This window comes from Homalodisca vitripennis, chromosome 3, assembly GCF_021130785.1.
Source record: "Homalodisca vitripennis isolate AUS2020 chromosome 3, UT_GWSS_2.1, whole genome shotgun sequence".
NCBI lineage: Eukaryota > Metazoa > Arthropoda > Insecta > Hemiptera > Cicadellidae > Homalodisca > Homalodisca vitripennis.
This window is the reverse complement of record NC_060209.1, coordinates 114,162,656-114,179,858: the sequence shown is the minus strand read 5'-3', so window position 1 is coordinate 114,179,858 and position 17,203 is coordinate 114,162,656. Positions and strand designations below refer to the sequence as shown.

At 32.9% G+C, this 17,203-nt stretch overlaps 1 protein-coding gene across 1 annotated transcript; it reads right to left on the bottom strand.

The window, feature by feature from the left end:
• Window positions 1-2,998: 2,998 nt before the first annotated feature.
• Window positions 2,999-5,299, bottom strand: LOC124358323 (cuticle protein CP14.6-like). Its single transcript, XM_046810622.1, has 3 exons — window positions 5,252-5,299; window positions 3,696-3,829; window positions 2,999-3,215 (listed from the first exon to the last, which is right to left on the bottom strand). Exons 1-3 carry the CDS (start codon window positions 5,297-5,299, stop codon window positions 2,999-3,001), a joined length of 399 nt encoding a protein of 132 aa, XP_046666578.1.
• Between the last annotated feature and the right edge of the window lie 11,904 nt (window positions 5,300-17,203).

Sequence of the window (17,203 nt, the reverse complement as noted above, 5' to 3'; positions counted from 1 at the left end):
TTATTAAGTCGTCTGCATTTAAATTATTATTACTATGCTATTAATTCAAATTATTCTTGTACTATAATCATAATTATTTTTAACTTATTTACTATTGATTATTCTATTCAGCTTTTTCTACCAATTTGTGCAATCTTTGTATGTAATGGGTTTACCGTGAATAAATAAACAAATAATTTGCACTGATTCTTTCCAAATATGATATTATGGTATTTTAGACAAATACGCTAATAACAAATTAGGAAAACAAGAATTTTACAAAATGAAAGTTAATAATTATTTTATAGTTAGTAAGATCCTGGGATTACAACATATGCGTTGTGTATATACAGAGTGCCCCACGAAGAGGTTTAAACGTTTGATTTGATGCACCGATTAAACGGTGCAAACCATTTATGCACCGAACATTTTAAACTCTTCACAATTAATTTTTAAGGTAGGTTCTAAAAATATTCTGTGAAAATTAAACCTCCCTAACAATTGTAGAAACAAATAGGTGACATATTGAAAATTTTACCATTTTACCTCCTATAAAAATTCATTTCATAAATCACCTTATTTGATTTTTGCGTTGCAGTTTTAAAGAACAGCTGTTTAATAACGCTCATTGTTGAAGACAGCTGTTTGATTGGAGAATATTGCTTGTGCTATAAAAACATAACCTAACAATCTCCTCCATTACAGTTTTACTTATATTGAAGTTCGAGAAATGGCTTTTAATGTTGAACATAATGTGAAGTGTTGTGCGTGGGCTGTTGGTTTTACAGATGCAATTAGACAATTTCAAGTTGTCTACCCAGAAGTTGAACCACCTAGCAATCCAACAATAAGTAACAAGAAAAATCTTTTGTTAGAAACTGGAAGGTCGTAAAAAGTACTTAGAGGATCAAATGAAGAAAGAAAAGTACTAGTATATGCGTGAATGCTCCGCTCTCCAGGTAAACCGAAATCACTATGGAAGGTTCAACTTGAAACTGGTGTTCCAAAGTCTTCAGTACTACAGAGAATAATTAATAAAAATTAAATTAAATTTTGCAAAAGTCACCTATTCCATAATCTTCTTGAAGATGATCCGGACAGGAGAGTGGTATTTTGTTCTCATGCCATTGAGTTTCATGAGCTAGATCCTAATTGACATACTCAAATTATTTTTTCAGATGAGTCCACTTTCTACCGCAATGGTGCTGTAAATAGGCATAATTGTAATCATTACAATTCCTGTAATCCACACAATCTTGAACAGACTACTCAAATCAAAAGAATTTACTGTGTGGGTACCTGTCAGTTGTAATGGAGTGCTATCTTACGACATTTAAGACAGTACAATTACTGGGAACAGATATTAACAGGTTTTAAATGAACAAGTCTTACCTCATTTTACGGTTCCAGAAATGGATCAAGCAATCTTCCAACAAGATGGTGCTCCTCCTCGTTTCGCAAATCCTGTTAAGCGATTACTAAATGACAGCCTTCATGACCGTTGAATTGGTCGTGGAATTGTTTTTTTTTTTTTTTTTTTTTTTTTTTTTTTTTTTTTTTTTTTTTAGATTGGCCACCCCGATCCCCAGATTTAACTGTTGTGATTTCTTTCCATGGAGTTACTTAACGGAACAAGTTTATACTCGTAGCTTCAATAATGATTAGGAATTAAAACAATCAATTGAAGAGGAACTTCTCCGGATACGACAGAATATTTCTTTGTAAGATCATACGATTCATTTGTTAAGCTCTATTATCAGTGTGCCGCTGTCGATGGTTTACAGTTCGAATAACTGTGGACTGTAATTGTAAGTTTTTTAAATAGGCTATGCTCTAATTTTCTGATTGAAATGCTTTATTTCTCTAGAATATGATATGATAATAAATAATTTTACAAAACCAAAAATAACGTTTTTTTACTGTTAAAAAGTATAAGTAAAAGTATTACTTAAAAAGTAGAGTTTTTAAAAATGCCACTATTTTGTTTCAACAATTGATAGGGAGCTGAAATTTTCACAGAATATTTTTAAAACCGATTTAATGATTTGTGTAGAGTTTTAAAATGTTCGGTGCATAAATGGGCAAGTAATATAAAATCAAACAAAACTCTTCGTGGGACACCCGGTATATTAATGATAATGAAAACCTTATATTTTAGTAGATAAACTGTTTTAGAAGTAAGTGTAAAAGAGATTTGCTTGTTTCTTAAACTGCACATTAGATCTTCTGTTTGCGTTTAATAGTATTTTCATTGCCAAACTTTTTGAAAGTGGTGAACACACTTCCTAAAGACTTGAAAACGTCCTACAACAACGGTTATAAATAATATTTTACTAGATAATATTATAACTAGAATTGTACCAGCCCAAGGATGGGTATTAAGTAAAATAGGTTTGTTTGGTTAAATTTTTGCATGTATAAATGCTAATAAATTAATTATAAATACGTCACTAGTAAATATTAACAGTGCTTTATATTGTATGCAATATACAATAAATTGTTAAATATACTATAAAAATGTAGTAGATTGTACTATAAAATATTAAATGTAATTTATTATTGCATTTTTTCATTGCTTTAGTTTTAGTAATTGTTATTATATTGCTTCTTAGTTTATTTGATCACTCATATCTCATAGTACAATTGAATTTTTTCTAATACCTTATACTAGATTAATTAGAGTGAAATATTCCTGTACGTCTACAAATTCGTATATTTGTTTTCATAAATATTCCGTTCATGTTAGATATATTCCATTAGACAAACTTTTAGCAGGTGGAGACAAATATAATTGAATTGTGCTCATGAATGAATCTAATCAATAAAGCTGTTGTAAGGGTATCGCAATCGCAGATAATAAAAGGTCATTGTGCAGGTACCTTTGTGTTTATCCTCATTCTACATCATACATACAATTATGGGAATAATAATAGGAAGCAGTATTCTTGTGAAAAATAAAATGTTTATGTACAAAATTTATGAAATTACGAATAAGTTAAACTATAAAGTCTACATATATCTAAAATGTTGCAGCGGGAGGGGCGGGTGCTACAGGCAGGTGGGTGCCCACGGGGTGGAAGCCAAATTCGTCAGCAGTGTAGTCGACCCTGATGGGGACACCCTCTGGGGAGATGTACTGGTAGCTGCCCTGCTTCACTAGGAAGTTGTCGAGGCCGTCAGCGGTGCGCTTTAAAACTCCTTGTTCTACGAAAGTCTGGCCGTCGTGAGTGGTGTAACTGAAACAAACCAAATCAGATCTGAAGCCGCATTCACATTTACTTAAACACTGTATAAATTGACCTGAATGAAAATTCCTTTTTTCCATACTTAGTGGAAAAAGTCACTGAATATTAAAATGAAAATAATGCATACAGTGTAACAAATTATTGATAAATTACAGTAAATTATGTATTTTTGGTTTAATTTTACGAAAAGGTGCTTTTATATATATATATATATATATATATATATATATATATATATATATATATATATAAAATGACATATTAAATTGTGAATAAAAATTGCCTATAGAATAAAATTTACCATTAAAGTCAGTATTGATTACAATATCAAACAATATCGGATTTTTAGCACTCGGATTGGTTTTGAAATTGGTTACATTGAGAAAAATAGACAATTAGGAATAATTGATAAAAGAGCATATCAACTACATTTTCCAATTACGAGTATAAAAAGGAGTAAAGATTACCTACCTCTCAGAGAACTGGTTGGCTACATCTCGGATCTCTGTACGCTCGACTACGGGCAGGATACGGATGTAGTAGTTAGGGTCCACCTTGGCCTGCTGTGCCACGGCTACTCCTACCAGCATACAGACAATAGCGACCTGGAAAAGCGAAAAAACACTCCTTGAGTTCTGAGATCAAGTTTTTTTGTGTTTTAATATCAATCCTCACTCTTTCATTGTGGTATACGCTACGTATTTATAATGATGATTTAGTTAGTTTGTAGTGTAATTTAGTTGCCTTCTATTACAATGTTGTATTCACAACCGATGATGGGTTACCCAGTAAATCAAAGATGGAATCCAAAAGTATTTTGGGAGGCTGCCATTGATCCAGTTAACTATATTATATTATAGCTCCTTTTTAAATTAAAAATACAACTATGCAATTTTATAAGCAAGAAAAACTATAACATGGAATTTAGGAAGTTGCGTATTTTTGAGTTCTTGAATTAGCGTATATCTGTACTTGCCTTAATGAAAATACGCTTTACTGGTATGTTAAATATTTTTAGAAGTTACTGTAAAACATAGCATAGTATAGCATTGAAAATGTATAATAAGAGTAAATAGTTGTAATAAATATTTTTCCTCTGGATTTAATTTGTTTAAGCATCTATCTTAGGCTAACTTGAAATCGTAACACTTTTGCTAATAAATTTATATTTTTTAATTTTCATAATAACAAAATTAGGGTATGCAGGGTGTTTATGAAGTCTTTGAAGATCTTTTCGGGACATTTTCTACGGGCCAATGCAAACAAAAATGTAACATAACCTGAGTCAGAAATGCTTAGTCGGTCTCTACGTATTTTAAGATTTGGCAACTTAAAAAACCTGGTTAAGATTGTTTTTTTTAATTCAAATCTGATACAATTATAGTTCAAGAGAAAATCAGTAGTAAATTATCTTTTCATGTTTAAAGATGGTGTACGGATAGATTCACAAAACTTAATAACATAAAAACTAATAAGAATAAAACAATGTTTAAAGTGTAATGAAATTGGTTTCATTTAACTAAAGATATTTTTATACATATAATATAATCATCCAGGAAACAATTTGGATGTAATTTTATAACGTTTACATTACTACGATTATATTTATAAATATTATTAAACGTTTTCAACCGTCTATGGCCTTGAAACTTGATATGATAATCTAATATTGACTTGTATTTATTGATTTGAGACTGTAAGAATAATATTTGTGCCAAATTTGATTTCTTTATCTTTACTGGCATGATGGAATAAAAAAATATAAAATATAATATAATAAACACATATAGATGGTCAGTAACTAAGCATGTCTGACCTAAATGTTCATATAGAATGTTGTGGTTTGCATCAACCCGAACAAAAGATTCCCAGAAGATTACCGGATGGTTAAAAAAACACTATGAAATATCAGTAGTAAATACTAATGCCTACAATTAATCACATAAACACTTCTTTGATTTATATACAAACACTTTTGACGAGTTTGATACGAACATAGGAAAATGTAATATATGTTTGCCACTTACCAACTGCATGATGACGGTATTCCTAGAGCAACTGTGTCGATGGTCCATCTTACCTATCCATATATACGCATTTCCCTTCTCCTCTGTTTGATGTAGAGCGACAAACAACTGGTGGTGAAACGACAGCCCCGGGCGAACATCTGTGACACCGCGTCTGTCGGCACGGCGCGACCGCGACGGGGTGGGCTAGACGAGAGCTAAGTGTCATTAATTCTGTATTACAGGTTGTTATTTCAAGAAGCGCCACTAAATAAGTGCAATTCCTGGTTATAGATTACGTTATTAACTCACATCCGCCTGTAACGTATTGTGACTGAAAACCGTAGACCGAGGCCGTACATTGGTAGATAAGTATCAGTAGGACGATGTGGGTTAAATTGCTAGAAGTCCAAGGGTTGTTCTATTTACTAAGTTATTCCACGGTTCTTTCATTTAAGTATGTTCTATTTCGTAGTAATCAAAACAAATATTGTTTTAGTGGCCGGAAGAAAAGTGAAATATACCGTACGTAAAATAAATATTGTTTTTGGACTCAATGTCATATGGATTTTTGTAAACCTCCACCTCAGAATATTGAAGTCATATTGCAGTGTAAATCGTATTTTACGATATTATTGTTATATTATTGTTTCCAATCAATATATAGTATAACCCTCAAATGCTAATTATGTTTGTTACTTTTCTTATATGATAATTTTGATGTTTTTTTTTAATATCTTCGGGAAAAATCAGTTTCTAACCTACGATAAATTAAAATTAGACACCCCTGCCTGCTTTGTAGAACAACCTAGCTGTGTTCGTTCGACCGTCTTCGGCATATCAAAGTTAATTACATATTTATTATTTTAGGTTAGAATAATTTTTAATACAAAGTCTGATACTCGAAATTGTGGTATAAAATACTAATTTGTAATAGTTTTGATAATGTATCATAGTTAAGACTTGAAGAACTATAATTGTGTCAAATTTAAAGTTTTTGAAGTTAAAAAATGTAATAGTTATTATGGAACCGATATTTAAGAACAAACTCATCCACAAGAAAAGATGATATTGCCAAACCATTCAAATATTAATTTTGCAATCTTTTGTTATTTACTTTTTAACATTTACAAATATTGAACCAAAATAATTAGACGCTATTTCACCTTTTACTCTTTATATTGATGGCTCTTTTTATTTGGGTAATCACGAGGGGCAAATCGGTAACAAAGGCTTTCTGTTGAGAACAGTACTTTTTATCAAAGAAATATGTACCGTGTACCGCAACCGTCAGTCAAGAGCCACTCATGCTGTGGAGCAGCCTTTCACAATGCGATGCAAAACGCCGTTTCACAAGGGTTGTGCAGGTCAATGATAAGTTTACGTTGGCTTATAGCTGAAATAAGATTTTATTAGTGTATGTATATTGTGTCACCATGTCTATATGTTGTGTTTCTAACTTATATATTTAAAACTGGCGATTTAGCAAATTATTAAGCAAATAAATGACGTTTAAAATAGTGGTATTTACTAAATGCTACTTAAGCCTTCACGCCTTTATTGTATATAGTTTAATTTACAAACACATAAGACAGAAGATCATCTTGGGAAGAATGCGTTAGTCTTTGGAATGTGAGTTTGAATCAATTCGTTGAGTTCAGATTGATCACTAATCTCATTCACATGAGATTTGGACTATTTGTAAGTTGGATCAACGCTATTCATTTTTATCTCGTCACGAGACAAAACTCAAAGAAAATGGGACTTGAAAAACTGTACGATTGGAAATAATGGATATCATCTATATCGATTTTTTTTGAGGACACATTTTTTCTACTGATATGCTTAACTTACTTCAGAGATAAGGTTTAAATAAATAAATGTTTTTGTGTGAGAATAGTTATAACTCGTTTTACGCTTTGCGCTTTGATTCCAGATGACCTTCTATTTAATTTGAAGGAGGCACATAATATAGAGCGTATAAATGGAATTATTTACAAAATTCGTTAACTCATGGAAGCCTGAAAACATTTCAATGTGTGATTCTTTCAGATGTCCTAACTATTGGCAGCAATAATTTCTGTTATCAGAGTGACTCTCCAGCCCTATTCTAAGTGTAATCCGGTCTGATCCGGTGAGATAGGAAGATGTGTTTTGGTGGGATTTCCCCATATCCACAAACTATCACAAAGATAGTAGGAAACATATATCTGACTATGTTATGGCTCTGAATAACCTTCCAGAAGGAATTTATTTAAATTTGGCATTTCAAGTTCACGTATAGCATTTTGGAACCAATGTAACAGTCCTTTTAGTAGCGAGAAATACGATACAAATATTTATGTTTCTTCTAAGCATATGCATGATTCATATATGGAGCTGTAAGCACCATGTTATGTCTTCTTGGGAGACCTCAAAAAATATGTCATGAACCATCGGATCGGACGATGCTACAGAAAATATTACAATTCCTGTTATATGTCCTTGTGATGTCTCCGTGAGAAACCATGTAAAATATGTCCTGTATATTTGGAGCAAGGAAAAGTGCTGGGATTGGGATTTCCCTAAATTAGCATGTACCGTTTATTTGTGCTTCAGTTCCGATAATGTCCCTGAGCAACAAAACAGGATAACTTGTTTAGACAATTCTACCTCGACGATGCTACAGAAAATATTACGATTCTTGTTATATGTCCTTGTGATGTCTCCGTGAGAAACCATGTAAAATATGTCCTGTATATTCGGAACAAGGAAAAATGCTAGTATTGGAATTTTCCTAAATTAGCATGTACCGTTTATTTATTCATCAGTTCTGATATGTCCCTGAGCAACAAAACATGATAGCTTGTTTAGATTAAGTTTTCTTCTTATAACTGTATTTGTGAGAATAAATGGTTGTTGTACATTCAAAGCCTGTAACAGTAGTCTAGCAGTTACAATTGAAATAGCAATATAGAGGTGCATCAATAGTTTTGGAAGGGGTAAAAGGTATTGTAAAGTGAACTTCATCGCGTCATTGCTGCTAGTGCTAGTGAATTACGTCTAGCTAGGCCAATAGGATTGTTTGCACTAGCCAGTGCACTATCCACAAACTTATAATAGCAACAAAGCACGCTTACCGCAATGTTATGTAACTGGGATATACCAGGAAAACATTTAGGAACGGTTATTTCATTCGTGAAATTAATGCGCTACATTGCTAACAGATTAACAGATGCTGTCAGAGGTTTGAATATTAATTACTTCTACCGGTAATAATTGTCAATTACAAAATACAATCCGTCATCTGAAAGAAATTGTTATTTGTATTTCATTCAATGTAAAATTAGTCACAATTTTCTCTACTTTATATTTAAACCAGAAGTGAAGGGACTTGAGCCCTTAATTCTTAGATTTACGTCCCTTCTTGTTAGTTGTTGGATTTGAACCCGTTAACTTCATACTCTAGATTCCAAACAGACTGATATTACAATCTCTTGTATTAACTCTAGTGTTACACATCAGTATATTCCATACATTACGTAGCTTGTGGAAAGGATAGTTCTGTCTAAAAAATGCCCAATAAAGGTGAAACTAGCTACAAAAATTGTACTTATAGGTACATATCTTGACTACTCTTGACCAACTTGGTGCTCATTTCGTTTCAATATGGCAGCCGTTTGAACTTTTATCAACAATCACAACTCAGTAATTTATGAACTTAAAAAATAATAGGTTTTCTCGAATGCTTAAGTTATAGCATTTCAAAATCTTTTGTATTGAAAAATGTGTTTTTATTACGAACGGTTTTTGAGATATCGATTATGTATATAAATATCGTAAGAATTTTCCATTACCAATAACTGGCGATAAGAATGTTGAAACAAGTTCAAACTTGGTATAAACATGTATTTTATAAATAACTTTATCGAGTTCATTGCCAAGCTTGGTATGTCATTTCTTTTTAATATATCGGCCACTCAAACTTGTAAAATATTAACAACTATGTTACTTATGGATCTACAGAAAAAAACTAAAAGTGTGCTGGAATGCTTGTAACATTTTCCAAACATTTTGTAACTAACAATTTTACTGTATCTCGAACAGTTTTTGAGATACAGAGTACATGTAAATCCCATGAGAATAAATTCATAATATTTCAGTTGTCACAAGATATGCCATCTTCTTTCTAATCAGCCATGCCTAATATTACGTAAAGCCAGCAATGCATTCATAATCTTGGAGATCTTAATATAGATATGTTGAGTACAAGGTCATTCAACCAAAGTTTTATTCATGTCATGGAACGAATCTTAAGACCTTTTGTATATTATCTCATCATGCTCATTGTTGTCTAAACACTCAAGAACGACAGCTGATAATATCTTTACAAACATTGACATACATGGTATGAGTAACAGAATATTGTAGTCATTGTATTATCAGATCATCACGGCAAGGAGACCTTAGCAAGGTTACAGCTAATTTCGGCGTACACCGTGTCGAGGCGTTGCTCACACAGTTAAAGTATTCTTAAAATATTTTGGTTCAGTTTTTGTTGAGCACCTGCTGACTAGAGGTGATTCTCCACAGTAAGACCAAAATATTTCAATGAATTTAATTGTATGGACAGTGTTTAGATGTTAAAACACGAAAAGCTTAGGTGATATTTGAATCGGCACATACTAAAAGGGCCTCAGTCAATAACAACCTACTTTTGAGAAAAAACAATAAAAACTGTTTCTAGAACATAGAATTAATAACAAAAATAAATATAAAATACCACAAGGTAGGATAGGTATTGGTTAGTATTTTTTGTTAAAAGAAAACATTTTTTATGAATTCTCTGTATTTAAAAAAAAAATCTTAAATGTGTCAGACTTAGGCCCTTTTAGCATGGAACGGGGTTTTTGCTATGAATAATTGAGTTCAAAAATCATACTTTTGGAATATTTTATTAGTTAAAATCGTTTAAAAAGTTAAAATGAGGCCAGTTTGCTTTTATATGAATATAAGAATATACAGAAGTAATATTTTAATTAACATTATGATCAAAAACAGTTTATGCATCATCTTCCTCATTATCTTCGTTGTCCTCAGTTGTTGGCCACTCCAAAATCAGGTTGTAAAAATCTTTATGTTCATGAGGAATGTAAGGCAACAACCTCCTGATGTCTTGTAGCTTAGCACGTTTAATTGGAACCTTATTTAAAGGGTAAGCAATCTTATTTGGCAGTAAAACTGCTTGGTGTTCTGATTGGCCAAGACAAAATGTATGGAGAAACTATTGAGTCAATAACGTTTCTTCCCACAATATAAGAACTAAACTTGGAATCATAAGTTAGATGAATAAATTTACTTATCATAAATTGCACTTTCTCATTTCTAGGAATATTCCTCGTTTTAAGTTTCTTGAGATATACAACTTCTTTTATAGTAAGTAAGCCACCAACTTTTGAAATCCAAAATTTCTTCAGATTCTACTTCTTTAACTATGAACTTGGAGGACTTACTTGACTGTATGATAAGGCATGTCACTTCATGAATGGTATACATCCTGTCATGTTTTTTTTTTTTTTTTTCAATTCTTTCTTAATAATTCCAAAATCCCTATATCACAGGGGAGGAATGAATGTTCCCTGATTGGGAAGATTTGTTCAATTTTGTCAAATCGCTTGGTGTCAGTTAAGGCTAAAAACATTGTTGCCAAAGAATGATTCTTATTTTTGCCTCTCACAGTTTGTCGGAATACACATGAAGCTCTGTTACTGCGATAAGACCTTCTGTAAGTAGTCATATACAAACGAGCATACCTCATTGGGACTTTCTTGGCAGTACCCTCATCATAAAAATAAATTACTGCATCATTCTTTTTATGTCATGTATGCAAAACACACTGGTTGACAGCTGGCGAAGATAAAATGTCTCTTGGACAGGGATATTGGGGAGCTGAACATTTTGCATGAAATCAAAAGATATGGCTTAGGACATGTGGCTCATCCGTATTTCTCCACCTCTTTTTTAAGGCGGTTATAGAGCTTGTTGGATTTTCTTTTATGAACTACTAACTCTGCAGCTGCAGCCCTTTTAGCAGCTTCATTCAAATGAGGAGTTAAATCAACAAACTCCTCACCTTTCACCCTAGCCTGTTTTATTATGCTTCTTTTCCATAAATCCTTGTTAGCCTTTTCTTTTCCTACCAACTTGTTCTACACTTTCCTGTAACTCATCCATTTTAGCTAAAACAAAATTTACTATTATACTGACAAAACTCAATATTTGTAAAGAGACAATATAGAGTACAGCAAAGAATCAACTTATTGAGAATCAGCCATTTTTTCTCTACTAATAATGCATGCGACTGAGGTCCTTTTAGCACAGAATTTGTGAAGCTATCCTCAAATACTTGGTTTCCATAGAGAACTTAATTTTCAATTTTTTTGACTGAGGCCCTTTTAGCATGTGCCGATTCATTTATAACCAAGACTAAGAAACCAGCTGCATTGTTTACACATCATAACCAAGCATATTGATTATTTTATCCTGCACGAATTAATTGTGCTTAAGAATTTAAAAGTCCTATATATAATGAAGGTAATTTTAATAACTAAATCAGACCAAGTATTGAGAAACTCACCCAAGAAAAAGCGAAACTGTCAGGGAAATTAGTAACGATCCAAAATCTATTAAAACCTAAAGAATACGTTAACAGGACGAAAATAATAGTTACTTTTATAGATCTTGTGACAGTAGCCATTATATACGGCTATATCTGCTCTAAAATAGTGAAAGAAGCAAAACATGAATGGCATCGAAGGAACAAACATTTGTAATCAACACGCAATTAATAATCAATTTATTTTTCCTTGTTCAAACCCTCGATTGATGGAGTAGCTTGCGTCATTATCCCCCTCTGAAGTTTATCGTCATGTTGATTTGGCGAGGTCTTGCAGACTCGTGAAATAAATTCATGACTTAATTCCGCCGCTACTGATATATTTTCAGTAAGGTATATCCTCAGACTCTGTGAAACACAATATTGCCCATACCTTACTTATCCAAAACTTTCGGAAATATTGTGTTCAAGAGATTCTCGAGTTTTATTTAACAAGGAATCCTGTATCCTAACAAGTTTTGTTTTTGAAATGAAATTCACACTCGATGCGGCGACCTTATTATTTCCTCTCTAACTCAAGTTTTGAACCCAGGAAACAGAATCATTCCTTAAACTAACTAAGGCTCATGAAGTGTTTAATCACAATATTCTAAAAAAACTCAGTCAGATAATATATCCTACTAGGTACATGCAATTTCAGTAGGGGGTTGGTTCTCTCAGGGTCAGGTCTGAAAATACATCAATACACCATAAGTAAAAAAAAAAAATACATCAATACACCAAACAAATACATCAAGTTAAGAAAATACATTAAGCCCAGAAGTTTAATGCTTTTCCAATAGAATCGTGATTTGTCTTTATTCCGGGTTAAGCTGCATTTATCTACAGCCGTAAAGAATGTTTCCAGAATCCAGCCATGTTCTTCTTATTTCTTACCGCACATATTGACATCATTCAAATAAGAAGAGGCTTTTTCTAGAGACTCCTTTGGAATAGTGTGATCTATATTTCTTTTAAATACTCCAGTTGGATATACATCCATACCGTTGAACGAGCATCTCAGGATCCGCTTTACAGGAATGATCAGCGGACCCGGAGTAAAAGAGTGAGGATGGAAGAATACCTGCTGAGTCCTGACAACTGCAGACAGCCTGTGTATTGAAATATCGAAATCAGTTGTCCCACGCGTTCCCGTTCCATACAGTTCTGGATTTAATTTATTACATGGCAAGCCTATTAAAAATATACCCCTGTGCTTTACATCAGATGACCTGGGTTAAACACCTTCCATTAGTTCAGTAAAATATAAATATATTTCAAAAACATTTTCAAGCAGGAGTTTGCAGTGATACAGTCTAATTACTTTGCTTTAATGAAAACCTTGATTTGTTACAACATAAGTAAGACCGACCGTACTACCGGAAGTTCATCAGGTTAATACATTTGGTCGAACTCAATCTTGTCTATATATAAATAAACTGATACAACGGAGAATCGAATGACCCGACAAAACTTAAGGAAAGTGTAACTCAACAAAATAACCTCGTTACAGGTGTTACCACTCTCAGATAAAAACGTACAGATAGCCGAGTTTTAAAGATAATCACAAACAAAGCGGTATAGTTCAGTAACAATAGTTACATTATAATTTAGCCTGTGTGTTTCTGCGTGTAAACATATAAAGGAAAAAAATTAAAATAACTTCTAGTTTTTAGGTTGAAGTTTGAGGATTAGTGGTAGAGACGGCTAGATAGCCCTAACTCCACCTCATTAATGAAGGAATTTTGTATTTCATTTTCATTTCATTCATTTTTATGCCGATAACATCGAAAAAAGGTATATGGTTTTTGCCCTTTTCAATCAAACTGCAATTTTGAACATTCATAATTCGCAAACTATTGATTCGAGTTAGACCACATTGTATACGATATGGTTACCACTGTACGTTATTGAGTATTTGATTTTATAATTTATTGTATGGTCAAAGTTGTTATTAAATTAAAATTTTGAAACCTTTATTTTTAACCGGTTGGTATTGCCTGAGGCACGACAGATTAAAAACATCTGCAATTAAATCGGTGTTTATAAACCGAATTAAACATTTTTAGTTGTTTACAAAATTAAACTCCTTAAATGATTAAGAGCTCAATTATTAGACCAATGCTTCTTTTCAACGTGTGTAACCGCCCTATGGCCGTTCAAGAATAAAAGTAAATAAGGCAATTTATTAACAACTTTAAAATGTTATACAAAAAACAGTAATACTGTGACTATCCAGTATGAAGCCTCGTTTTATGGATTACTGTATTATTCTGTATTCCACATATAGTTGCACAATTATTGTGCAATATAACGTGAAATTTATAAGTGAAATAACTACGTAACAGTGTTTTCCTATTCATTCTTAAATTTAAGGAACAAGTGTTCTTAATCTTCAATGTTTAAACCATAATTGCAACTCTGGGGCCAATAAATTTAGATACCCGAGTTATAAAGTTACCCACAAACTACCAGTGGTAGGTATCTTACGATAGTGTAAATAATGTATTTTCATTAATATTTGTTGAGCACTAGCGAAGTATATCACTTGAGGGTCTGGAGAAGTTTCATTTCTGTCTGTGTGCTTGTTCACATGATATATTGAAAAGTGAGCTTATACGAGTAGACTTGAAGTGTTGCATGAAGCTTCATCTCTAAATGAGTTCGATGATGGTGCATGTCCCTCCATGAGATTTGTTTGAGCCTTAGCGATTATTTTAATATTGATCTTATGAGTAACCATGAAGGCAACGAGAAAATACCAAAATAAGTAAAGCTATAAACAAACTCATAGAACATTAATAATACATTTTAGCATGTGACATATTAAAACATATAACCTAACTATCCTAATGCATACCTGTTCATTTTATGAACACAGACTTGGTGCGTAGACTTTTATTGTTCAAACACTACTATGATAACCGACGCAATGAACAAACATGTGAATGTGAATGTGATTCTAAAAAATAATTTGATCGGCCAAATACAATTGTCACTGTATAATTATTTGTTAACACATCATGACAAATTATGACATCGGAACAGGTATTTTTCATGATAAAGAGTGTGTTTTCATGTGTTTTTGTAAAGGTGTTCACTAACCTCAAGGTCAACCTTACATTGACCTTTTATTTGTGTTTACCTGTGTACACAATGAAGCGTTTGTCATGGAAATTGGTTCTTTGTAGGACACCATTTTTGCATTATATTTCCTGACGAGACTCCCATGTATGCAATTAGTGACGAACTAGTGTCAATCAATCCATTCATTAGAATACCGTAACCAAGGATAGGAATTGTAGATTTATTTAAGCTGGAGGGGACTACTGCAGTATTTCTCACATTGGCTGTAGTCACTGTGAGAATTCTTGAGCTCATACTCGTATATGCGTTTATTTATTCTTTTCTTCTTTAATTTTTGTATCCTCGGGCAAAGTATTTTTAGTTTGGAGCAAGTTGTATTCTCATATTCTTTACCTTGATATGATATTCTATGACACCACTATTAAAATATAAACAGTTTTTTTGGTGACAAATCTACAGCTTCAGTTCTGAATTGGGCTGTGTTGAATCAACTTCAGTGTAGTTGCGACGTATATATTGCTGACATAGATTGCTGATGCACTAGCATAAGGGATCTTGCCTGAATAATGCTTCATGAAGTGTAAGAGCTGTTTTCCCTAATATACTTTGCTTTATCTGATTTTTAACCAAACCACTAATGAAAATATCACGGATGTACTCACTTTTGTATTCGGTTGCTAAAACAGTTTCAGAATTGCTGCATTTACTCATTTACTTCAAGATATTCATATGTTTATCAATTGACTCACCAGATTGCTGCTGTCTTATAGCCAAACAGTGGTGAGCAAAAATCACATTCTTTGGTTTCACATATAATGCTTCAAAAGTAGAGAACACATCTCCGTAGATGGTGGTCTCAACAAAGTACGAGTAGGTTTTTGGAGCTACGTAATTGGTCAGAAGTTGTAACTTGTCTGTCGTACACATAACGCAGCTATAGTGGAAAGGTTTGATTCAAAGCGAATGTTGAGTTTAGTTCAAATTCACCTTCCTCTCACATGCTTCATCTGGAATCTGATGCTGTTTCAGATTTGAATCCTGCAATCTGGGGTCATGTTCGTTTGAAGTGATCCAAAAATAGTCGGCGAATAAAAACTTAGAAGCTCAAAAAGAACCCCCCCACACATCGTTTCGACATCAGGTACACCCAGACTACAAAAAGTAATGCAATCTAGTCGAAGAGCTATACTTATTGTCTCATCAGATGCTCAGTTGAGAATTGAGAATCATCATCAACAATCATCAAAAGATTAAGTGAACTGTTTAGTCTTTGTAGAATGTTTCTTTTATAAATTTAGACAATGAATTGGCATTGATGTCACAAGAACTGAAATTATTTTGTGAAACACATGGGGTAGCGTCAAGTCATTCTTAAGCGTATAATTTCAGAGGCAATGAATAAGTTGAAAAGTAATAATAAGTAATAATGGCATAGTTGGAAGTCCTTCACACCTGTCCTGAGGAGCCAAGGTTTGTCCAACCACATACTGGGAATCAGTTCTGTCAGAAGCCCTCTACTCGATTTGATCTTTCCTATGTACATCTACAATTACCACTCCACACGAGTTTATGTTAAAGCATCCTAGGAAATCTCACTATGGTAATTTAGTTCCAAAATGCCTTTCTCTGCCTGGCCTTGTCCTAATTTGTAATCACAACTGATCTAGCAAATTTGACCCTTTAGCGAGAGAAGTTATACTCATTCAAGGGAATACCGGCTCGCACACGTTAAACTCTCAGAGGAATGAGAGAAAACAGTAATAATCATATACTATCTCCAGTATCAGAACCTGACACATGAAAATCAAAATTCAGTAAGTGATTCAAGAAACTCTCTTATGCATGAACCACCGGATCATGCCACGGAGATTAATTTACAAATGTCCACCACAGATGATTCAAATACGTACGTATATCTATTCATCACAAGATAGACATTCTTTACCTCAAACTAGTAGTTCCCAATCACGGCGTTCACAGATCGGATACCACCACGGTACATACACAACTACGGCACAAACTGAAGCTGGGGAGAATGATATAATAAATAGCATAGCATTACAAATATTTTCATTGCAATAGTCTACATTTATTATCTGCTGTTCCTTATGTGGTTTTACATTACTGCTCAATATTAAAGCTGAATGTTCATAGTTTACTTTTGTATCTAAAAAATCTACCTGTATGTTTAGGTTCTTCCCTACTTGTGTCATTCTCTATTTCATAGTTCTAGCTTAATCTATGTTTCTTCT

Excerpts from the sequence above, each read along its gene's own strand:
- LOC124358323 (XM_046810622.1), bottom strand. The coding sequence starts at position 5,299 with ATGGACCATCGACACAGTTGCTCTAGGAATACCGTCATCATGCAGTTG. Across the intron at positions 3,830-5,251 it reads ATACCGTCATCATGCAGTTG|GTCGCTATTGTCTGTATGCT; the intron begins GTAAGTGGCAAA and ends TCGCTTTTCCAG. Across the intron at positions 3,216-3,695 it reads GCCAACCAGTTCTCTGAGAG|TTACACCACTCACGACGGCC; the intron begins GTAGGTAATCTT and ends GGTTTGTTTCAG.